The sequence below is a fragment of the Cotesia glomerata genome, linkage group LG4, assembly GCF_020080835.1.
Source record: "Cotesia glomerata isolate CgM1 linkage group LG4, MPM_Cglom_v2.3, whole genome shotgun sequence".
Classification (NCBI taxonomy): domain Eukaryota; kingdom Metazoa; phylum Arthropoda; class Insecta; order Hymenoptera; family Braconidae; genus Cotesia; species Cotesia glomerata.
Window position 1 is genome coordinate 4005760 of NC_058161.1, and position 23472 is coordinate 4029231.

The 23472-nt window shown below is 27.4% G+C and overlaps 6 protein-coding genes across 10 annotated transcripts; 4 read left to right on the plus strand and 2 right to left on the minus strand.

Moving 5' to 3' along the window:
- Positions 1 to 307: 307 nt before the first annotated feature.
- LOC123263453 (NEDD8-activating enzyme E1 regulatory subunit) lies at positions 308 to 5240 on the minus strand. The gene is made up of 6 exons (XM_044726233.1): positions 5077 to 5240; positions 4395 to 4559; positions 4141 to 4323; positions 2947 to 3442; positions 2735 to 2868; positions 308 to 959 (listed from the first exon to the last, which is right to left on the minus strand). Exons 1-6 carry the CDS (start codon positions 5142 to 5144, stop codon positions 389 to 391), a joined length of 1617 nt encoding a protein of 538 aa, XP_044582168.1. The 5' UTR covers positions 5145 to 5240; the 3' UTR covers positions 308 to 388.
- Positions 5241 to 5362: 122 nt separating this feature from the next.
- On the plus strand, positions 5363 to 6553 carry LOC123263479 (chromosome transmission fidelity protein 8 homolog). 2 transcript variants are annotated; one of them, XM_044726275.1, is made up of 3 exons: positions 5363 to 5395; positions 5459 to 5739; positions 6418 to 6553. In XM_044726275.1, exons 1-3 carry the CDS (start codon positions 5376 to 5378, stop codon positions 6420 to 6422), a joined length of 306 nt encoding a protein of 101 aa, XP_044582210.1. In that variant the 5' UTR covers positions 5363 to 5375; the 3' UTR covers positions 6423 to 6553. The 2 variants fall into 2 exon arrangements, with proteins under 2 accessions (XP_044582210.1, XP_044582209.1); XM_044726274.1 differs by lacking the exon at positions 6418 to 6553 and having other exon boundaries at positions 5459 to 5830.
- Positions 6391 to 17278, minus strand: LOC123263480 (small nuclear ribonucleoprotein F). Of its 2 annotated transcripts, XM_044726277.1 has the most exons (3): positions 17269 to 17278; positions 7701 to 7706; positions 6391 to 6707 (listed from the first exon to the last, which is right to left on the minus strand). In XM_044726277.1, exon 3 carries the CDS (start codon positions 6697 to 6699, stop codon positions 6430 to 6432), a length of 270 nt encoding a protein of 89 aa, XP_044582212.1. In that variant the 5' UTR covers positions 6700 to 6707; positions 7701 to 7706; positions 17269 to 17278; the 3' UTR covers positions 6391 to 6429. The 2 variants fall into 2 exon arrangements, with proteins under 2 accessions (XP_044582212.1, XP_044582211.1); XM_044726276.1 differs by lacking the exons at positions 7701 to 7706; positions 17269 to 17278 and adding an exon at positions 7050 to 7188 and having other exon boundaries at positions 6391 to 6706.
- On the plus strand, positions 7460 to 13956 carry LOC123263444 (ubiquitin-protein ligase E3C). 2 transcript variants are annotated; one of them, XM_044726216.1, is made up of 4 exons: positions 7460 to 7521; positions 7997 to 8454; positions 10417 to 12937; positions 13602 to 13956. In XM_044726216.1, exons 2-4 carry the CDS (start codon positions 8048 to 8050, stop codon positions 13767 to 13769), a joined length of 3096 nt encoding a protein of 1031 aa, XP_044582151.1. In that variant the 5' UTR covers positions 7460 to 7521; positions 7997 to 8047; the 3' UTR covers positions 13770 to 13956. The 2 variants fall into 2 exon arrangements, with proteins under 2 accessions (XP_044582151.1, XP_044582150.1); XM_044726215.1 differs by lacking the exon at positions 7460 to 7521 and having other exon boundaries at positions 7908 to 8454.
- Positions 17279 to 17427: 149 nt separating the features above from the next.
- On the plus strand, positions 17428 to 21017 carry LOC123263462. 2 transcript variants are annotated; one of them, XM_044726244.1, is made up of 4 exons: positions 17428 to 17654; positions 17740 to 18473; positions 19997 to 20217; positions 20631 to 21017. In XM_044726244.1, exons 2-4 carry the CDS (start codon positions 17748 to 17750, stop codon positions 20701 to 20703), a joined length of 1020 nt encoding a protein of 339 aa, XP_044582179.1. In that variant the 5' UTR covers positions 17428 to 17654; positions 17740 to 17747; the 3' UTR covers positions 20704 to 21017. The 2 variants fall into 2 exon arrangements, with proteins under 2 accessions (XP_044582179.1, XP_044582178.1); XM_044726243.1 differs by having other exon boundaries at positions 17429 to 18473.
- Positions 21018 to 21241: 224 nt separating this feature from the next.
- Positions 21242 to 23109, plus strand: LOC123263472 (COMM domain-containing protein 2). Its single transcript, XM_044726257.1, has 5 exons — positions 21242 to 21385; positions 21439 to 21516; positions 21598 to 21680; positions 22564 to 22737; positions 22872 to 23109. The coding sequence occupies exons 1-5, from the start codon at positions 21316 to 21318 to the stop codon at positions 23076 to 23078; spliced, it is 612 nt and encodes a 203-aa protein (XP_044582192.1). The 5' UTR covers positions 21242 to 21315; the 3' UTR covers positions 23079 to 23109.
- Positions 23110 to 23472: the final 363 nt, after the last annotated feature.

Consider the following 23472-nt stretch of genomic DNA (forward strand, 5'->3'; position numbering starts at 1 on the left):
CTAATTAAGAAAATAAAATGTTCTCAAAAAACCAATTATCTTGAAATTTATAATTCGAAAATTATACCTATTAATTTATAAAAGTCGATTTGTTTTAATTAATTAAAATAAAACTGCAAACCAATTACAATAAAAAAAAAATGCTCCTAAAAATTTTTTAAAATTTTCACATTTAGAATTTTCTTATTAAATCTTTTTTTCATAACAATTAAATTGTTATAAAATTCTAAAGAAATTTCTTATTGAAGAAATAAAATTTTTTTAAATATTAAAAAAAAAAATGATAAAAAATTTAAGAAAAAACATGTGACAGTATTTAAGTTTATTTCTTAAAAAATATTATACTCAACTCTTATTACTATATATTAATTATGCATTAATGTTTTGTTTAGAATAAAAATGAGGCTGATTTTGATGAAGTTGCGTCGTAAATAAACGTGTTATGAATCGGTTTGTACTGGCAAGTAATAAACTTAATAGTTTCTTGAGCAACCAGCCCACCAAGGAACGCAGATACTGAATGCAACTCGGCACCACCGAATCTGCAAAACTCGTGGATGTAGTCATCAGTAGGCAAGGGTCCACATCCCCACTCTCCAAGTAATTTCGTGATATAACCCTTAAGTGTCACGATATCAGGTTCTACTTGATCGTCAAATTCTCCTGGATAGACGTTGTAATAACTCTGAAACTTTTGCATTCCTCTGAGAACTACATAGTAGACCATCAGGCTCTCGGGGTTCTCCAAATTTTCGGAAATGTAGTTGCTGTTTATTGTTTTCGGGTCGTACTCATCGGCAATAGATGTTCCTCGTTGAACATGTAAGTCTGTTGCGTGACGGCAGAATAGTTTGACGTGTTTTTCGGAAATCGAGTCCATTGCAAGACCTAGTTGCTTCTGTAAGCTGAGAGTATGGCGCCATACTGCTTCTGCGTCTGCGACAGCTTGCTTGTGATACCTAAAATTTATAAATAAAATAAAATTAATATTGTTAACTAGCTACCTTGCAGTCACATAGTGACTGCAGTGACTTGTGAACTATAAATAAATAAAATTTTGCTTCAATAAATAATTAATTTTGTTAAATTGCACTGTACTTTTTAACTTTCCGCTATAAAAATTGAAAATTTTCAAAAATCGGGAAGTTATTGTTTTCACCCCGTTTTTCGAAAATCGAGTTTTTATCAGATCTCGACGTTTTGAGGTTCTAAGAATCTCTCCTGACTATTTCCGCGGTGATGTTACCATGTGTGTGTGTGTGTGTGTGTGTGTGTGTGTGTGTGTGTGTGTGTGTGTGTGTGTATGTATGTGTGTAAATCTCTCATAACTTTTGAACGGATCATCCGATTTGATCAAAATAAGCGGCGTTCTGAAGAGTTCCTTTGCCCCTAGAATTCTAATACTAATTTACAGAATTTGAGTCGATCAATTTTGAGAAATCTCAAAAATAAAATTTTCAAAAATTCGTTTTTTTGAAATATCTTTTAATCGGCAGAACCGATCAATTCCAAAAACAAATAAGCTCTTAACCTCAAAAAAACCACGTCGATTGCCACCAGCCCGGTCAAAATCGGTTGATTTGTTCGTGAGATATCGTTGTCAAAAAAAATTGAAAAAAATGTTTTTTTCAGAATTTCTATGAAATTTTTAGTCTGACCAGTTTACGCTTAAAGATTTTTCAAAGAACTCAAAAAACTGCGTTGAATGCCGTAAACCGCGAGAAAATCGGTTAATTCATTCAAAAGTTATTGCGGTTTGAAAATTCAAAAAATAGTGTTCTATAAAACTTCCATTAGCCTTTTGAGCTCGAAGAGCTCAAAAGCACAGAACAGCTATTTATTTGAGCTTGAAGAGCTCAAAATTACACAAAAATTATATTTTTGAGCTCGAAGAGCTTAAAAAATAAGTGAATTGTTGAGCACTTAGGTATGGAGGTAGCGGGAAGTTGCAGGGATGGCCTTTCGGGCCAACCGTTTTCCTAATTTTTTAAATATTGACGTTTTTAAAGATATAAGCTCATCCCGGCGTTACAATCATCAAGAGCTTTCATTTGAGTACCCACATGCATTTTTGATATATTTTTTATATATACATATATATAATACATATAAATATATGAAAAAATGATGTGGGTACTCAAATGAAAGGTCTCGATGAGTGTAATGTCAGGGTGAGCTTATATCTTTAAAAATGTCAATAGTTCACAAGATACAAGGTCGTTTCTTATTTATGTTAAATTGCACTGTACTTTCTTAACTATTGATGTTTTTGAAGATATAAGCTCACTCCGACGTTACACCCATCAAGAGCTTTCATTTGAGTACCCACATGCATTTTGATATATTTTTCATATATACATATATATAATACATATAAATATATGAAAAAATGATGTGGGTACTCAAATGAAAGGTCTCGATGAGTGTAATGTCAGGGTGAGCTTATATCTTTAAAAATGTCAATATTTCACAAGATGCAAGGTCATTTCTTAATTATGTATCTAGAAATAGAGCATTTTCGAATGCAGCCTTAATACTTATCATCATAAATTGACTATTGGTGAGCATGTAATGAAACCTTGAAAAGGCACAACTCCAGGTCGACTTTTCCAACGATACCAAATTTAACCATAAAAACCGAGTTTATCATATAAATACATTGGCCAAAAAATTTTGTTTATTCTCTTAATAATATAGATTATTGAATTTCAATAAAATATAATTATAAGCTTACACTTGCTGAAGACTAATATATTTTTCACTATCTGCAGTCATGTCAGGAAGCGCTCCTTTTACCGGCAACAAACCCAGTCCTTCGTTCAGTGTAAAATCACGAATAGCTTTAGCAATTATCCAGAATGGAAGACTCTAAAAAATAAAAATTACTTACTAAATAAAATGATTTTAAATTAGAAAGTTTAAAAATTTATAAAAATTTATCAATACCTTGTCAGTCAAATTTATACAACGATCATCTTCTAAAACTTCAGAAGTATTACTAGGAATTTTAGTAACTCCAATACAAGTATTGACTGCTTTGATGGCTTCTTCAAAATTGTCTTCTTCCATAGGATCATCATTCTCGTCTTTTCGCATTTTGTCTCTGATAGACTGGATGAACTGCCGTTTTTCCTTGTAAGAATTTGGCAAGCCATTTCCCTTGGATAACCACTCTTGTAAGCATTTGTACAAAATAACCACATAGGGAGTGTGTGAGTGATCTTTGAGGTCCATTTCGTCCAAATTAATAGAGTCCAAGTAAGCTTTCAACGATAGAAAAGGTTTGTCCAGCCTAAGATCCGGCATTTCATAATCAGGGTGAGATTCTATGATGTTGTGCTCCTGGATTTGGACTCTCATGTATCCGATGAATCCAACACTTTGACAAACTATCAAAGGAATATTTAGTTCCCAAAGTTTCTTTGATAAATTAATCAAAGACCTGAAAATTACAAGTAATTATAAATTTAATTATATAATATTAAAATCAACAGACATCTGAACATTTTTGAATTTCGTTCAACAAATTAGTTTTAAATAGATATTAAAAAAAATTTTTCATAAATATTTTCTTTTTAATCCTACATGTAGATTTTTTAAAAATGTTTTTAATTTGATTAATTTATCTATTCAAAAATTTTTTTAAAGAGACATATGTTAGTTCACTTCAGTAATATTCAATATATTTTTTTTTTTATATTCAAATACTGTTTCACAAGATAAAATGTCTTATAAACAATCAATCCTAATAATAATGTATTATCTTTTATTGTATTTTGTAAAAACTTTTATTTTAAATGTGCTAAAAGCAGCCCTCTGTTATAAGACAATATTTAATATATTAAATATTCAAACGCTTCAAAAATAAAGCGTTTAAATTCTTCTTAAATCTTGAATTATCTAACAGTTTATAACCCTATTAATTATCCAGTTTGGCTTGCTTGAATTTGTATTTGATTTTACTCATATGTTACTTACTTAATTTATTGTATTGCATTGTACTATAATGTTTCTGCCTTATTATCTAACTACACTATTTAATTTAATTATTACTCATTAATTATATCTAAATCTTGCATTAGTACCATTCGGCTAAGCCTTGGCATATAAATTTAATAAATAAATAAATATTTTACATACTTTTCAGTCAATGAAGTAGCTACCACCACTGAGAATTTAGTAAAATACTCGGGATCATTTTCCAGAATCTGATCCAGCTCCTCATCGATATAATCACCCTTTACATCAGAATTTAATTCTACTAGCATTTGAGTTGCTACTTGAGCCCGCGACTTTCCAAAGCTTTCGCTGTCTAAAAAGAAACTGAAGAATTTAATTAGTATGACTGTTAAAAATTTTTAAAAATAATTTATTATAAATTTGATTATTATTACTTGGCACCGATGTCCTCCTGCGTGACTTTCTTGCCATCAATAATAGTGAAAGCGCCGATACCAGGTAAAACTAAAGACTTCAGTATCTCGGTACCTAGACCAGTTGCGTTAATCAGACAAATGTCAGCTGTTTCTAAAGCAGCTTGTCCATGATCGCCCCATAATCTGTAAAAATATTGTCAAATTATAAAAATTAACTATGAAAATTAATTTAGCAGATATTTGATAATTTTTAGAACTTTTATTTACAAATAAATTATGGCAAAAAAAAATAAGAAAAAAAAAATTGACATGTAGAAATTTTAAAAAATTAAAAATGCAATTTTTCTAAAAATAATTTTTTAGAATTAATTTAATTGTTAAATAAAATTAAAAATTGGTCAAGTGACAGGTAACTTTAATGTCATAAATTAAGTTAGCCGACATCTAAAAATTTTTTTTATTGAAAAAATTATTTAAAAAAAATGTTTATTTGCAAAAAACTTGAAAAACTTTGTGCAATTTTTTAAAAATATTTTCTAGTTTCAATTTAATAATTGAAAAAAAAATTAAAAAGGTCGGCTAACTTTATTACTATTAAATGTCAAAAAATAATTAATTAAATTTTCTTGACATTCAAAAACTCATCATGAATTTTAAGGTTATTTTTCTCGATAGTAAATTTAATAAAAATTATTCATACCTTAATTGTCTGTCATATTTTCTATTTTTATCTGATTGCTCAGGAGACTTAGGTCTCGGTGAAGCCATAATTTTAATCAAAATTAATTTGTTATTTATGTGTTAATTATTATCTTAACAATGAACGGTCAGTTAAAAAATGAATCACTTGAAAACAAAAAACTAGTTAATGTAGCAGCAGCCACCTAGCGGTGAATTTTTCACTTACTAGTTTTGTCTTTTTTCATTCGTTGAACGCAACAGATGTCCTTAGTTTTTTTTTAGTTTATTCGGATATAAATAAACAATTTTCCCGCTGAAATGATTGTGCCGATAGTAAGGTTAGTAAATAAAAAACTTATTTAATTATTTATAAATAAATTAATTTATAATTATTTCTTCAGAGATGGAAAATTGCAAGAATGGGCGATTATTGAACTCCAAGGAAATTTAGAATTCCATTATAAAAACAAGTGTTTTGTTGGAGATTTACACTATGAGAAAAACGATACGCCGGTTTTAATAATTGGAATGCATATTTTACATGGCAAGGAAGCTATGTTACCAAAACCGCTTGCTATTTTGGAAAAACGAAAAGATGAAGATGATAATACTGAGTACGCAGTTAAAGCGATTGTCAAAAAGAAACTTGTGTTTAAAGGACGGCCTAAGCCAATTGTTGCCGGTATAATTAAAAACTAAATTAAAATTAAAAAAAAAAAAACATACATGAAAATTAAATTAGCCGACATCTAAAAATTTTAATAATTTTTTTATTGAAAAAATTATTACAAAAAAATGAGAAAAAAAATTTTCATTTGTAAAAAACTTGACAAACTTTAAGTGCAATTTAAAAAAAATATTTTTTAGTTCTAATTTAATAAATGAAAAAATTAGAAACGTCGGCTAACTTTAGTATTATAAAAATTTTAATAATTTTTTTTATTGAAAAAATTATTACAAAAAAATGAGAAAAAAAATTTTCATTTGTAAAAAACTTGACAAACATTAAGTGCAATTTTAAAAAAATATTTTTTGTTCCAATAAATGAAAAAAAAAAAAATAATATAAAAAATTAAAAACTATGAAAACTAAGTTAGCCGACATCTATAAATTTTTAGAATTTTTCTTTTATCATAAAAATTATCACAAAATAAAAAAAAATTTTCATTTGTAAAAAACTTGAAAAACTGTAAGTTCAATTTAAAAAAAATATTTTTTAGTTCTAATTTAATAATTATAAAAAATCAAAATATTAAAAACGTTGACTAACTTTAGATTTATCGGCTAACTTTAGTATTATATATGCTACATATTATTGATAATAAATGACTGATTAATTTATAAAAAATTTTATTTTTAGTCTAAAACTACATTAATCTTTCATCTCTCCTTCTTCGTCTTCTTCATCAACGCCTCTTATGTACATGACATTATTACATCTGATGAGTACTTCGCCCAAGTTTCCGGTGCAAACTCCGTCTACATGTTCCTCAGTGTTGGCCAGCTGCAAGTTCATGTACCCATCGACGGAGACCAAGTATCCTTTGTATTCATGGCCCCACTTCAATTTAACCATCACTGGCTTTCCTGTCAAACCATTCAGGAATGGTTTGGGATTAATTGGCATCGCAGCACTCGCCATTTTTTTTTCTGAAAATTTATTTATTATTTATTATTTATATTTATATATTTATTTTAAGCGAGCGAACAAACAAATGTTACTAATTTATAAAAATTAAGTTAGCCGACATGTAAAAATTTTTAGAATTTTTTTTTATTGAAAAAAATGATCACAAAAAAACAAAAAAAAATTTCATTTGTAAAAAACTTTAAAAACTGTCAGTATAATTTTTATAAATAATTTTTTTGTTCTAATTTAATTATTAAAAAAAATTAAAAACGTCGGCTAACTTTAGTACTATTACTATTTTTAGGTTATAAGCGTTCTTATAAGCTAAGTGATTAAAAATCAAAATATTTTTTTTACTTACAAGTTTTTTTTTGGTCTTTTGTTTGAAAAATAAATACAAATTTATTTATTTATTTAAATAAATAATTTGGTTGGAAAAATTATTTAAAAACTCCGTTCGGCGTTTTGTGTGAATGATACAGTGTGAAAATATCTGTAATAATAATAACAATACCAACAACTGATAAATTTAGCCAACGTGAGAAAAAAAATTGAAAATCATTCTCATTTGTTTCTTAGTTCACACTCATTGAGAAAAATCATATAAACTGAAGTTAGCCGTCAGCTGTCAATTTTAAAAATTTTTTTAACAAATTAATTACAATAAAAAAATGGTTCTAATAATGTTCACTTGTAATTTTTAATAATTTTCACATGTGGAACTTTTTAATTAAATTTTTTTTATAATAATTTAATTGCTATAAAATTCTAAAAAAATTTTAATATTTGTCAACCGGTGTCATAAAATCATACTATCTTTGTTGCACTTGCACGGTAAATAGAAACTTAAAAATTAAATTATTTTTTATCAAATAAAAATTAAAAAAAAAAACACGTGGTACTAAAAAATAAATTTATAAATAATTTGTAAAAAATTTTATAGAAAATTTTTATTTTTTTTGTAAAAAATTTATGAAACTGTCAAGAAACATCTGAACTGTAGCTATGTTCACATTTTTCTGAGCAAAGACTTCCATAATAAAAATTGTCATTGATAATTATCGCGTCATCATATTATCGTGTGATTCATTATAATATATTAGTGTGAAAATAGGAATAATTAGTTACTTAATAAATAAATAAGAGTATAATTAAAAATTTTTACAAGTTTAAAAATAAAAATAAAATAAAAAAAATTAATTTAATAAAAAAGTGTAAGAATAAAATCAACAATGGGTTGTCAAAGTTTTGTAAATTAATAATTATTTATTTTGGTAATATTTATATTAAAAAATAATGTTTTTTATAGTTAATGAGTACGATGACTGTTGATTATTGAGTGACAGTAGTATGTATCAAGATGTTCAGTTTTGAAGGGGATTACAGAAGAAAGCCCCAGCAGAATTTAGCTGGTGCCAGCAAAAGGAATGAGAAGTCAGTGTTGCTTCAGCATGCTCACCTTGAGCGGATGAAACGTGAGGATATTAGGAGGCGGAACAATGCTGCTCTGAAAATCCAGGCTTACACTAGGAGTTTTTTAATTCGTCAGTCAATTAAGCGAAAGAGTCGCCAGGAGTTTGATACTGCTAGATCTCAACAGACTGTCAAATTTATAACTGCAGACGGTCTGGTTCCTTACATTAAAAATTTTCTATTTTTTTATCAACCGACTGTGGACTTGCAGAGGTTCAATTGGTTGCTAGAGCAAGTATTGGCGAACAAAAAAGACATTTTAATTAATAATATCGAGTGGTGTTGGAGGATAAAGTATGTATTTTTTTTTTATTTTTATTTAAGTGGAAATAGGTAAAAAATTATGATACTGAAGTCAGCTGATATCTAACAATTTTTTTATTATTTTTTACTATAAATGAATTATAACAAAAAGTATTAAAAATAAATTTGCACTTTAATCTATATTATTAAGAGAATAAGAAAAATTTTGTGTTCAGAATAGTCATATGATAAAATCGGTTTTTTTTTTAGTGATACTTAATGTCATTGTAAAGGTCATGACTTGAATTTGTGCCTTTTCAAGGTTTCATATAATTTTCACCGATATTTAATTTACTCTATCTCTAGATACATAATAAATATATGACCTTGTAACTTGTGAACTATTGACATTTTTAAATATATAAGCTCATCCTGATGTTACACTCATCGAGACCTTTCATTTAAGTACCCACATCAATTTTTCATATATATTATATATTATATATATTTTACAAATATCATATATATAAAATATATAAAGAATGCCATGTGGGTACTCAAATGAAAGCTCTTGATGTGTAACGTCGGAATGAGCTTATATCTTTAAAAACTTCAATAATTAAGAACTGACATTGCTATCTTGTAAACTAATGATATTCTTAAAGATATAAGCTCATCCTGATGGTACACTCATCTAGACCGGTCATTTAAGTACCCACATCAATTTTTCATATATATTATATATTATATATATTTTACAAATATCATATATATAAAATATATAAAGAATGCCATGTGGGTACTCAAATGAAAGCTCGATGTGGGTTACATCGGGATGAGCTTATATCTTTAAAAATGTCAATAATTAAGAACTGACATTGCTATCTTGTAAACTAATGATATTCTTAAAGATATAAGCTCATCCTGATGTTGCACTCATCGAGACCTTTCATTTGAGTACCCACATCAATTTTTCATATATTTTATATATTTATATATTTCACAAATACCATATATCTAAAATATATAAAAAATGCCATGTGGGTACTCAAATGAAAGGTCATGATGTATGTAACTTTGGGATGAGCTTATATCTTTAAAAATGTTGATAATTAAGAACTGACATTGCTATTTTGTTAACTAATGATATTCTTAAAGATATAAGCTCACCCCAACATTACACTCATCGAGACCTTCTATTTGAGTACCCATATTAATTTTTCATATATTTATATGTATTATATATATGTATATATGAAAAATATATCAAAATGCATGTGGGGACTCAAATGAAAGCTCTTGATGAGTGTAACATCAGGATGAGCTTAATCTTTAAAAACATCATTAGTTAACAAAATTTAACAGTCATTCCTTAATTCTTAACTTCTTCGTAAATATAAGTCCATTCTGATGTTACACTAATCGAGACCTTTTATTTGAGTACCCACATCAATTTTTCATATATTTATATATATTATATATATGTATATATGAAAAATATATCAAAATGCATGTGGGTACTCAAATGAAAGCTCTTGATGAGTGTAACACCAAGATGAGTTTATATTTTTAAAAACGTCAATATTTAAGAAAGTACAGTGCAATTTAACAAAATTAATTATTTAATAAACCAAAATTTTATTTATTTTTAGTTCACAAATCACGGCAGTCACATAGTGACTGCAAGGTTGCTAGTTTATTTTAATTTTTAGGTGTGGAATTCTTTTATTAAAACTTTTTCATAAAAATTTAATTGTTATAAAAAAATGACATCTGTTAATTTCAGTATCATAAAAAACTGTTTTTATTTTTTTGACTGACATAAGTGAATAATTTTAATTAAAAATTTCGAAATATTTATTATTTTCATTAATTAAAAAAACACTCCAAATTAATACCATTTTCTAAAATTTAATTCATAAGCCATAAAAATAAATCAATTGTCACCTATTTCCACTCCCCCAATTAAATATCAATTATCACTAATTAATTAATTACTCAATTTAATTTCAGATGGATCCTAAAACATAGTATGGAATTAATATCCCACAATACAAATAGTCAATCAACAGCAATACCTCTCCGAGTATTAGAGACTTTTATAATAACATGTGGCGACTCACTCCCAAATCAAACTCACCGTAACAATTATCTCCGCGACACATTAGTATATTTAATCCAAAACTCATACTTCGGAAATTTAATGAGTTTACTCTCGCAACAAATACAATCTTTACCCACCAGTACAACACCAGTACCTTCAACTCCACGAATAAAATGTTGCATCAACTTAATGAAACGTCCATTAGAATTATGTTCAGGATGTGAAGAATTTTATGTACCTGTCCTCACCCAATTTATTTATTCAATTTTAATCCCCCGAATGTCCGACGCAATCCGTTCATTTCTACTCCCAGCTTTAACAGATCCAACGTGGCCATACATTGAACTCCTAATTGTCATAAACCGGCTAAATATCACAGAACCCACAACCAGTCTCTTCTACGCTATTTTATCATTAGAACCCACTAACTTCTCCGTAAGCAACGACTATACTTTTATCAACTACATCCAGGTGCTAGGTTCATTAAGCTTAACGCAAAAAGCGCCCTGGAACGTCAGAGAGTTCACCACAGATCTGGAAGACGATGACAATATGTCTACAGACAGTGGGACAATAATAATAGACCAGAACCAAGACATTTTACGGCAGTGTATGTCAATGCTGAACAACGACACCCGAGTCAACCGGATCCTCAGCGCTCTAGAATTCAGCAGCGACAATCCGCTGGTTCTTGAGTATGTATGTCGCTTGTGCGACAATTTACTTCAAACTGACAAGCTAGCAACGCATAAATACAAGCTGCTCTACATGTTAGCTTTCAAGCCAGTGTTTTTACGCCGACTTTGGGCTACAATGCTATCAACACCACCTCTTTTACAAATGATATCCCGGGGAATCCCACCAAGCATTGAAAACACTAAAAAAGTAGCTCCTATGGTCGCAGTATTCTGCTCGTTGTTCAGTTTACTGATAGCGACTCTGCATGACAATGAATTCTTCCGGTCAGACGATTCGCAAAATGACCAGAACGCGATGCCCTTTAATACTTCCGAGCTAGTACCGCTTTCCGGTCACCTAAAGGACATTTGTTTAGGCCTGGTCGAGATTATATTTTCAGACACCAGGTCTACAGTCCGTGACGATCATATGAGAGCAGTAATTGGGTCAATGGTCGACATGGACACTGTCCATTCTTCAAAACACGAGACTCAGATCTGGGAGTATCTCTTCAAAGCGACAACTGGCTTATTGAGGCAATTGCACTCAAGGGATTTAAGAAGGCAATTTTGCCCGGAGGGCCACTGGATCAGTTCCAAGCCAGACTTTGACCTAATTTGGCAACGAAGGCAAGGAGTGACCGGTGGGTTGCTAAAATCAGACAAAGAAGCGCAAAGTGGACCTCCGCTTTCGACGAAAGAATTAAGAGCGCTTACTTTGCTGAGAACGGTGCCGTTTATTGTGCCCTTTAATGACCGGGTGATGGTTCTCCAGTCGCTGATTCAGAAAGACAGGTCTGACCAGCAAGGCGAGTTGTCGCACTTCATGCAAGGTCCGGCGATTCACATTGCAGTTAGAAGAAGTTATTTGTATGAAGATGCGCTGGATAAACTCTCTTTGGAGAACGAGCCTGAGTTGAGATTAAAAATGAGGGTCCAGTTTATTAATACTGCTGGAGTTGACGAAGCTGGGGTAGACGGCGGGGGATTGTTCAGAGAGTTCTTGTCAGAGTTACTTAAAACTAGCTTCGATCCCAATCGTGGGTTTTTTAGACTTACTAAAGACAATATGCTTTATCCGAATCCTAAAGTTCATTTATTAATTGACGATTTTCCTAAACATTACTTCTTTATTGGAAGAATGCTCGGCAAGGCTATTTATGAAAATTTGTTAGTTGAATTGCCTTTCGCGGAGTTCTTTTTGTCGAAGATAGTAGGCACTCATTCGGATGTGGATATTCATCATTTAGATTCACTAGATCCGGTGATGTACAGGAATCTCTTGTACTTGAAGAGCTACAAGGGTGATGTTGCTGATTTGGGTTTGGATTTTACTGTGCTGTCTGATGAATTGGGAGAGAGAAGAGTTGATGAACTTAAACCAAAAGGTTCTCAAATTCCTGTGACTAATGCGAATCGCATTGAGTACATTCATCTGATGGCTGATTACAAACTTAATAAGGAAATTAGACCTCAGTGTTACGCTTTTAAGCAGGGACTTGCTAATGTTATTCCGCTGGAGTGGCTGCAGATGTTTAATAATAAAGAAATGCAGGTTCTTATTTCTGGAGCTCAGATTCCGGTTGATGTGGAGGATTTGAAGCAGCATTGTAATTATACTGGTGGTTATACTCCCGAGCATCCGACTATTAATGCGTTTTGGAGCGTTGTTGGGAAGTTTAATAATAAACAAAAGGGACAGCTGCTTAAGTTTGTTACCAGTTGTAGTAGACCTCCTCTGTTGGGCTTTAAGGTAATTTTAAAATATTTTTTTTCATGATTTAAGGGGGTATTTTGGTTTAGAAGCATGAAATTTCAGGTAATTTTTATAGTGCCTTAAAAAAAAGGCAATCAATATTTTTACCATCCATTTTTTTATAAGTTATTTATTAAAATTATAAGAATACAAAAAAAAATAAGAAAAGTTGAAAATTCAAAAAATACAAAAGATTATTAATCTAAAGTAATGTCGCTATGGTTGGAACTACAAAAAAGTTGAAAAAATTTTTTTTTCACAAAATGGCAACTATCTAAAAAAAACATTTTTTTTACCACTTTTTTTTTACTTTTTCGAATTTTTTAAAAATAGTAAAAATTAATATTTGAGAATGACTGTAGTTCCAACCATAGCGACATTACTCTAGATTAATAGTCTTTTTTATTTTTTTGTTTCCGATTGCTAGGAGCGTTGGAATCGTGGGTATCGTCACGTGCTAATTTTTTGAATTTTCAACTTTTTTTATTTTTTTCTGTATTCTTATAATGTTAATAAATAACTTATAAAAAAATGGATGGTAAAAATATTGATTGCCTTTTTTTACGGCACTTTAAAAATTACCTAAAATCTCATGCTTCTAGACCAAAGTATCCCCCTAAAATTAATAATTATTTGATTTGTTAATAATTTTTTTTTTAAGGAACTTGATCCACCGTTTTGTATACAAAATGCGGGCAGCTTGGATCGCTTACCCACGTCTAGTACCTGTATGAATCTGTTGAAATTACCGGAATTTCCTGATGAAGTGACATTGAGGGAAAAATTACTTTACGCCATCCAAGCTGGTGCAGGGTTTGAGTTGAGTTAAGAAAAAAAAAGTCAGAATCCTTTTGATCCTCTACCTCTTCCTTCCTGTTTTTCGCCCTAAAATTGTAATGTAAATTTTGTACATTTAAAATTTTGATTTATCATATAATTGTGTGCGCTGCTCTCTGATGCAATTAATTGTAATTAATTTTCAGGGCGTGAAAGGTTATTTAAGTAATAATTACATGTAATCAATTGGTGTAAATAAAATTTATTCCTTATAAAAAAGTGAAATTTTGTATTTATTTTTACAACTAAATTAATCGGCAAATAATGGAAAAAGTTATTTTTAATTTATATATTAAAATTAAAAATATTTTTATAATTTCGTTGATAAATAAATTATTATAAGGAAAATTAGAAAAAAATGAACATTTTTTAAAAATGAGTGAGATTTTTTTCAATATTAATAACATTTTATGATAAATTAAAAATATTGATTGATTTTATTGTCAAAAAAATTTATAAATTTGTATTTTAGGTGTTTTTATTTTTGATTTTATTATGATACTAAAATCTGCTGACATTTTTTTATTTTTATTAAAAATTTTTTATAAAAGAAAAATATTTATAAAAAATTTGCACTTTTAATTTTTTTTAATATTTAGACGTGTAATTTTATAATTATACTAAAAGTAGCCGACGTTCAAAGATTTTCAATTTTTTTTTAATGAAAATTAATTTAGCATTATTTAATAATTTTTTTAACAAATAAATTATGGCAAAAAAAATTATAAAAACAAATTTGCATGTAGAAATTTTAAAATGCAATTTTTTAAAATTATTTTTTGGAAAAAATTTGTTTGTTAAAAAAAATTAAAAAATGGTCAAGCGAATGCTAACTTTAATGTAATTTTTTTTTATTGATTAAATCACAAGTAAAAAAATGCACGTAATTTTTCAAAACTTCTTTATAATACAAAAGTTAGCTGACGTTTTTAATTTTTTTTCATTTATTTAATTAGAACTAAAAAATTTTGCACTCATAGTTTTTCAAGTTTTTTATGAATGAAATTTTTTTTTTATTTTTTTTGTGACAATTTTTTCAATAAAAAAAGTTCTAAAACTTTGCGGATGTAGGCTAATTTAATTTTTATAATTTTTTAATTGTTATAAAAATCTAAAAATTGACAGATGATTGTTAACTTCACGATTATATTTATGAAAATTAATTTAGCAGATATTTAATAATTTTTTTAACAAATAAATTATGACAAAAAAAATTATAAAAAAAAATTGACATGTAGAAATTTTAAAAAATTAAAAATGCAATTATTAAAATTATTATTTTGGAACAAATTTGTTTGTTAAAAAATGGTCAAGGGACTGCTAACTTTGTCATTTATATTTTAGGGTAAGTGTAGGTATTACTGCAGATTTTCTTCTTTTAATTATCAATAAATGGGTTATGACTTTTTTGATTAAAAAAAAATTATTTCTGTTAATTTAAACCTTTCGGAAAATAACTGCATAGTGGTTTTATAAGTAAGACAATTATTCAATTTGTTATTAATTAATAAAAATTAAGTAGTTACAGAAGTGAATAATTTTATCTTTTTTAAGAGTTTCATTTTAATGACTGGGAACCTTTTTAGAGACCTGGCAGCCAGACAATATTGTCCTCAAATAAGGGTCAATAATCCGCCCAGACTGTCTTTCATAAATACTTAAAATGTAAAATATAGTACTTAAGGTATAATTTGTAATAAGTCTAATAAACCTTATACAGTCAACGCTCTCTGTATTTGACCACATTCTTCCTCTGTATTTGACGATTTTACACAACTCTTATGGACAAGGACGAGTCAAATATAGAGAATGGTCCTGTACGGGCGAGTCAAATACAGAGAGCGTTGACTGTAAGCCTACAATACTTGAGGAGTATCTCTAACTAATACTAAACTTATAGCTATATATTTTATTCTAATCCTATTACAATAGTATTTTATCTTTTTACGATACTTATTCTAATTACAACGGATGGGAAATTTCTAGAGAGTGACCAGACGACTAAAATATTAGATTAGATTAGATTTTTTCTGACTCTGGGAAGTTTCCCATTCGGCTACTAAGCTTAGTAGTGTGGTGTCTATGTTTCTGTGGTTTCTAGGGTTGTCCAGAGATGTCGCAATCTGCTTGAATTCAAATGTTGAGTTTGCATTTATTCAAGAAGTTGCAGAGTATGTAGGCGATCGACTAAAATATTAATAGGATTTTCCTTAGCGTGCTATAAACCATTTTATAGGTTTCTGAATTTCTCGCGTTATAACTTGTCATAATTTATTCTCGCGTGATGGCGCCTCCAGCGACCAGGTAAACCGTGATATTTGGATGTAGCAGCACATGCCGCCATCTACATAGGATATAAATTAGCGGTTTATTTAAATTCAAATCAGACAGATAATTGATTAATAATATAATTATGAGAATAATTATTTGTAGAAAAATAATAAGAATAATATTAAGAACATCGTAACAAAGAAAATAAAACATATGGAATACTTAAATATAGAATGGTCACTCGAGAGGAAAATAAAATATAATATCTCGAGAAAAGCTATAAAAAGGAGAAACTAAAATCTTAAATAACAAATACATCTTTGTTTCTTAGAGACTCTAGCAAAATACTACAATTTACGACTTTGAATAAAGGACTTTATTATCCTAGGCTAAACTAAATATTCCCTTTTTTATGGCTTTTCTTCTAACCACACTGATAGAAGGATTTCTTAGCATTTAAGAAGATTTCTTTGTATTTAAGAAATCATTTCTTAAACATCATTTCTTAGCATTTAAAAAATATTTCTTAGTATTTAAGAAATATTTCTTTGTATTTAAGAAATATTTCTTAGTAGTTATATTTCTTAATATTTAAGAAATATTTCTTTGTATTTAAGTAATATTTTTTAAATACTAAGAAATGATTTCTTAAATACAAAGAAATCTTTTTAAATACTACATGTGTTAAACACATGGTTAGTTTCACTTTTCCGAGAGAAAATTAAGCGAAGGCGTCACTTTTACTTTTGAGTCCCACTCTTGAAGAAATCGACCAATTAGAAATCATTCTTATAATAAATCCAACCCTAAAGCTGAAATCTCCCCTCTAAAATAAGTTATTAACTCGATGTAAAACTTAGGAAAATTAAGATATAGCAGTAAGCAAGTAACTCCTGTATATGAAACATCTTACAATATATCCCATAAAACTTGCATATAAAATCTCATCATTCATAATACCGAATGCCAAATCCTCATCCTAACTACTATAAATTAATAATAATATTGATTATTATTCACGAAAGTCCGTAACAGGAATACTTTCGTATTCTTTAGCGAATTTTAAAGAGCCCGCCGATCTGAGCCGAATCTAACTATAATATTGAGACATCTACAGCAGTAAAAACTTACTAAACATCGGATCAGATAGATCAGATCATAACAATTAATATAACATCACACAGTAAGTAAAGTTTTCAATAAATAAAAATAACATCCACTAGATGGAAGCATAACATACTTATTTAAAATTTTTTTAATACAACCAAAGTTGGTAAAACTGTCAAAAAACTAACTTGTGTTTTCTCAATTCACCTCCAGGCGGCAGCACCAATCAGCTGGTTAATTCCACTCTGTAAAAAAAAATAAAACGGTTATGTAGTTAAGTACTTATATACAATAATGTATAGGTGTTTAGGTGTATTGTTTACCCGTATTTTTTTTTTCTTTTCCCGCCAGAATAAGTGTCGTTGATAGTGTTCGCGTGCAGTGTTGTCTTATGACATGTATTTGATAATATACAATCAAAATAATTATAAAAGTGCTCATAACAGTGTCATAATACTTAGTTGATATTAAATTAATATTTTTTTAAATTTTTTACCCAGTGAGTTAATAATTACTCCCAATAGTCCCAACTATAACCTAATTTAATACTCGCCAAAATAAATAATATTTATCCACAGAATCAGATAATAAAATGACAACTCGAGCAGATTTTTTCGGACAACGACCAAGACGTCGCAGTTCTTTACGGCAAGCGTTGGCCGTAATCCCCGACATGACAAGTTTATCAGTATCCTTAGGATCACCACCTGTTGCAAGTCCAAACAACAATTTAAACACGGACCGGAGCCCTTGGCACTCTGCTTCGATAGCGACCTCGAGTCCGGACGAGCTGGTGATTCAAAAGCGTGGTCGACGCAGCAAGACGATAATCTGGTCACCCGAGGCTGACTCCAAGAGGAACAGCTTGTTGAGCTACAGCGCGCGTGAACATACTCCAGAAAAAAATTCCGACTCTCAATCGCAGTCGCCAATAATGATGCGCGAACATTTATCAATTAAAAAGAGGCTAGATCTTTCAGGAGAATTCAACGAGTCGCATTTGACTACTCCGGATAAAAAGTACAAATTAATGAACGGTGATTGCCAATTTAATGGAAATAATTTATTGAATGGCCTCAGAGGATTGAGCAATGAACAGCTGGTTAAGATGATCATGAACTTAGTTACAATGCAAGAAGAAGGGACGTTGTCCAGTGATACTAAATTGCGGGATGTTATTCTTAATATTATTCCAGCAGCTGATGTTAGTCCGTTGCAGGAGAGGTTGGGTGTTTTAAGGCAGAATATTTTTAGTAGTCTCATTTCTGCTGGAGATTCTGCTTACATACGTGCCTATGTACATTTAGATGCCTTCCAGGTATGTTTATTATATATAAAAATTAAGTAGCTGACATTTAAAAATAATTTTAATTTTTTTTAACAAAAATTAAATTAGCTGACATCTTGAAATTTTTAGAATTTTTTTATTAAAAAAAATTATCATAAAAAAATTAAAAGAAAAAATTTCACATGCAGATGATTTAAACAAATTATGTGTGCAATTTTTTGTGAGTACCTTTTTACTTGCAATTGAATTGTTGAAAAAAATACAAAAATTTTTTAATGTCGGCTAATTTTGGTATCATTTTTTTATTGAAAAAATGACTACTTTTTTTTAATATTTTTTAAAAATTGCATTCACAATTTTTAGTTTTTTACAAATGAAAATTTTTTTTATTAAAAAAGTGACTACAAAAAAAAAATTTCATTTGTAAAAAACTTTTCAAATTTTAAGTGCAGTTTTTAAAAAATATTTTTTTGTTTTAATTTAATTATTAAAAACGTCGGCTAACTTTAGTATTATTTATTTTATGGATAATTCTAAAGTTAACCGACGTTTTTAATTTTTTAATTATTAAATTAGAACTAAAAAATATTTTTTTAAAATTGCACTTATAGTTTTTCAAGTTTTTTACAAATGAAATTTTTCTTTATTTTTTTGTAATAATTTTTCAATTTGAAAAAAAATTATAAAAATTTTTAGATGTCGGCTAACTTAATTTTCATATTATATGGAATGGAATCAATATTAATATAATAAGAGGCTGGGTTTGAGTACAAAGAAAAAAAACTTGTTAAACGGCTTGAATTAAATTGTATGCATTAAAATTTTTTGATATTTGCATTTCTATAGAATATTCAATTGGGTCGCGGGGTTAAATATCCAAAATAAATTCGTATGAATAAAGAATTTAAAGATGAATAATTAACAATGAAAAAAACTATAATACTAAAGTTAGCCGACATTTCTAATTTTTTTTTTTTCATTTATTAAATTGGAACAAAAAAATATTTTTTTTAAATTGCACTTAAAGTTTTTTACAAATGAAAATTTTTAACTCATTGATTTTTAATAATTTTTTCGATAAAAAAAATTATAAAAATTTTTAAATGTCAGCTAATTTAATTTTCATAAAAAACTATATATATATATATATATATATATATATATATATATATATATATATATATATATATATATATATATATATATATATATATATATATACGTATATAAAAAATGTAAAAAAAAATAAGTTCCTGAAAGTTTCAATTCAAAATTTAAATTTTGAAAGGTTGCTCATAATTTTTTTTAAATTTCAGAGTCAAAAAATGTTAATCCAATTAAATAGTTACTAATAAATTGAAAGAAAATTTGGAGCGACCTCTTAAAAATTTTTTTTTAAGCTGTCCTTTGAAGAGAGCTCTTAAAACATCAAAAACTAACATTTTTTCACTCGAGGATCAAAAAAAAAAAATAGTCGGTTTTTTTGCGACAGTCTAATATATATATATATACGATTTTTTATTTTTAACTAATAAATTTTTTTTTTTTTTTAGAAAACTTTGATGGAACAAGGAATGAAATTGTTGCAGTCACAACACTGGATTTCTTTGATGCATTATGTTTTTATAGCTTGGGCTATCACTAAAGATTTACCAGAATGGAATAATGGAGATAATACGTCACAAAAATGTTTTTCTAGCCTTGCGAATTTTTGTAAGCAAGCTTTGTTAAATGGAAATTTTGATCGTTCTGTTTTAGAAACATTTTCAAAAAAGTAAGTTTTTTTCTTTATAAAAATTAAATTAGCCGACATCTGAAAATTTTTATATTTTTTTTTATTAAAAAAATTAAAAGAAAAAATTTTACATGTAAGGTAAAAGCCCCAATAGATGATCACGTACCAGTATATGATCACTCCATGTATTTGTATATCTATATTCACAAATATAGGTATACAAATACATGGAGTGATCATATACTGGTACATGATCATCTATTGGGGCTTTTACCTTAGAAGATTTTAAAAATGACGCGTACAATTTTTTTAAGTATCTTTTTAATTGCAATTAAATTATTGAAAAAAATACAAAAATTGTTGAACGTCGGCTAATTTTAGTATCATTTTTAATAATAATAATAATAAATATTTTGCAACTATTATTAATAAATTTAATTTATTTTTTACAGGATACAAAGTTCAATACACGATCACGAAGATATGAAAATATGTCTTCAAATGGCTCACGAAATGATGCGATAAATACTCATATCATCATTTATACTTTTATATGACAATTAGCAGTAAAATTTTTAATTTATATAAATCAGGAAACAAAAAAAAATAACGGTGTGAACGATATTGTACCCAGTATTTTTTTTTTAATTTCATTTATTATTATTACTTATTAACTATTGTGAATCTAGTTCTAAGGCTTTATATTTATCATTGAACGTTTAATCGTTAATATTATTTTTTATAATCAACGGAACTCCGACAATCGACTTTAATACATAAATTAAGTTTATACATATTTTATAAATAAGCTATAATTTATCAACATTGTGTTTTATGTTTTTCAAGGCAATTTAAAATTTTTTATAAATCAATTTGTAATAGTAGTAATTAAATTTTTTACGTTTAATAAATTATATTCTCCGAAAGTTGAGTAATTTTTTATTTAATATTTAGTATTTTATATTTTATTCATACAATAAAACCCGCTATCAAATTTTCCGTATCTTCTCCACGTGATAATTGAGATAATTTTTTTTTTTTTTCAGTCAAGTGCTGCCTCTGGTGACTAGTTTGATAACTAAAAAGTAAATATTTTGGTGTTTTTATTTATTTACTTGTCACTAATATTTTTAAAAAATGTCTCAAGTAATTTTAGATGAAGATAATCGCAAGCATCTTGAATTTTTATCAAAACTACCACCGCAAGGTACTAAATAGTTAATTTAATTTTATTTAATTACTCTAATAATTTTTTTTTAGTTCTCCAGGATTTTTGTAAATTAACCAATGATTATTTTCAAAAAGGACATAATTATAAACTTTATATTAATGCTGCTCGTAAGTTTTTGAAATTATTTATTAAACTTTACAAGAAAATTAATTTTTATTCAATTAAAAAATATAATTAATTTTTTGTAGAAAAACTGGAGGTAGAACCGGATAATATCAAGCAATCAATTGAAGGATTGATCAATTTATTGATAGAATCATGCAAAAATAAGGTATTTAAAAAATTATACTAAAATTAAAAGACATCTAATAATTAAGAAAAATTTTTTAACATATGAATTATGTTAAGAAAAAATTTATTCAAAAAAATTTCATCTTTAGAAGCTCTAAAAAATTATATGACATTAAAGTTAGCAGTTTTGGCCATTTTATAATTTTTTTTAACAAACAAATTAGCTTTAAAAAATTATTTTTAAAAAAATTGAATTTTTAATTTCTACATGTCAATTTTTTTTGCCATAATTAATTAAAAAAAAAAATCCTTAAAATTATTAAATATCTTCTAAGTTAATTTTTATAAATATTATAAATCTAATTTTTTAATTAGACTAAAATAAGTAAAAACTTGAAATTTATTTGATTTTTTTTTTAAATATAAACAAGACCTAGAAAATCATTTAGAAAAAAATTTTATTTTTAATATTTGAAAGTTTCTTTATATGGAATTTTTTAAATAATTTTTTTTTGTATAATTTATTTTCTAAGAAAATTATCAAATATCTGCTAAATTAATTTTCATAAAAATTATAAATCTAATTTTTTAATCACACTAAAATAAGCAGATACTTGAAAATTTTTTGATTTATCTTGAAATATCAACAAGGTTTAGAAAATTATTTTTAAAAAATTTTATTTTTAATTTTTGAAAGTTTCTTTATATGGAATTTTTTAAATAATTTTTTTTTGTTTAATTTATTTGTTAAAAAATTTTTAAAAATTATTATATGTCTCTCAATTGCAGTATTCTTTAAAAATAATCTTCTAGACCTAATTTATTATTCAAGAAAACTCAAAAAATTATCATTTCAATATCATTAAATAAAAATAATTAATTATATTTTAGCTAATAATTAAATCATTAAATTCATTTTTCAGTTAACTCCCGATGATTTGAAAGAATTAGTAATTTCTCTAGGATTTACTGACGACAAAGAACCATTAATAACTAATTTATACACTTCTAAAAAGCCAGAGTTAGAATCATCATTAACAAATATCGGCTTTAAATTACCCGAGTATCATAACATGGAGTGGAGATTTGAAACTCAAGTATTTTATTTATTTATTTAAACGCCAATTGGCTTTTTACATTTTATTTAATTTTTTTATTAATAATCCTAATATTAAAATCAAAAACATAAAAATTCATCCAAAAAATGAACAATTAAAATATATAATTTTAGATTGCCTCAAGATCAATGTTAAAGCAATGCGATCCTTTTGTAACAATGGACTTTGCTTTAAAAAATTCCGACGAGTCCAACAAACTCCAGCACATTATCCTCCAGTCAGATGCTACAAACTTGCTACACGTTGCTGAAGAACTTGAAGCAGCTTTGCTTGAAGGACGTAGCCAACAAATTCGTAAGATTAAACGATCACTGAAATAAATAAACTTTAATTTTACCTTAACAATAATAATAAGAATGAAAAAAAAGGCCATTTGGCAGCCGAAATGGAAGTAGATTTTTCAAATAAAGAAAATTGATTTTTAATAAAATAATATAATAACACTAATAATGTATAACTTAATTTATGAATTAAAAACAAAATTCAATAATAAATTTAAAACTATTTAGAACAAATTTTGGAAAAAAAATTAACTTTTGAAGAAAAAGTTTCTCAAAGAATTGCAAAGATTATAAAATTTGAATTATAAATGACCAAATTTTAAATAACTGCTTAGGAACAACAATTTGCAAATCAATCAGATGTTTGAAACCGGATAAAATTTTAATTGAAGAAAACAATATATAGAACTAATTTGTGACATATTTACTGACG

Bases quoted from the DNA above. Each gene is read 5' to 3' on its own strand.
- LOC123263480 (XM_044726277.1), bottom strand. From the start codon at position 6,699: ATGGCGAGTGCTGCGATGCCAATTAATCCCAAACCATTCCTGAATGGT.
- LOC123263453 (XM_044726233.1), bottom strand. From the start codon at position 5,144: ATGGCTTCACCGAGACCTAAGTCTCCTGAGCAATCAGATAAAAATAGA. The intron at 4,324-4,394 runs GTAATAATAATC...TAAATTCTTCAG, and splicing joins CAGGAGGACATCGGTGCCAA to TTTCTTTTTAGACAGCGAAA. The intron at 3,443-4,140 runs GTATGTAAAATA...TGTAATTTTCAG, and splicing joins GCTACTTCATTGACTGAAAA to GTCTTTGATTAATTTATCAA.
- LOC123263472 (XM_044726257.1), top strand. From the start codon at position 21,316: ATGTCTCAAGTAATTTTAGATGAAGATAATCGCAAGCATCTTGAATTT. The intron at 21,386-21,438 runs GTACTAAATAGT...ATTTTTTTTTAG, and splicing joins ATCAAAACTACCACCGCAAG to TTCTCCAGGATTTTTGTAAA. The intron at 21,517-21,597 runs GTAAGTTTTTGA...AATTTTTTGTAG, and splicing joins ACTTTATATTAATGCTGCTC to AAAAACTGGAGGTAGAACCG.
- LOC123263444 (XM_044726216.1), top strand. From the start codon at position 8,048: ATGTTCAGTTTTGAAGGGGATTACAGAAGAAAGCCCCAGCAGAATTTA. The intron at 8,455-10,416 runs GTATGTATTTTT...ATTTAATTTCAG, and splicing joins GAGTGGTGTTGGAGGATAAA to ATGGATCCTAAAACATAGTA. The intron at 12,938-13,601 runs GTAATTTTAAAA...TTTTTTTTTAAG, and splicing joins CTCCTCTGTTGGGCTTTAAG to GAACTTGATCCACCGTTTTG.
- LOC123263479 (XM_044726274.1), top strand. From the start codon at position 5,376: ATGATTGTGCCGATAGTAAG. The intron at 5,396-5,458 runs GTTAGTAAATAA...TTATTTCTTCAG, and splicing joins ATGATTGTGCCGATAGTAAG to AGATGGAAAATTGCAAGAAT.
- LOC123263462 (XM_044726244.1), top strand. From the start codon at position 17,748: ATGACAACTCGAGCAGATTTTTTCGGACAACGACCAAGACGTCGCAGT. The intron at 18,474-19,996 runs GTATGTTTATTA...TTTTTTTTTTAG, and splicing joins TACATTTAGATGCCTTCCAG to AAAACTTTGATGGAACAAGG. The intron at 20,218-20,630 runs GTAAGTTTTTTT...TATTTTTTACAG, and splicing joins TTAGAAACATTTTCAAAAAA to GATACAAAGTTCAATACACG.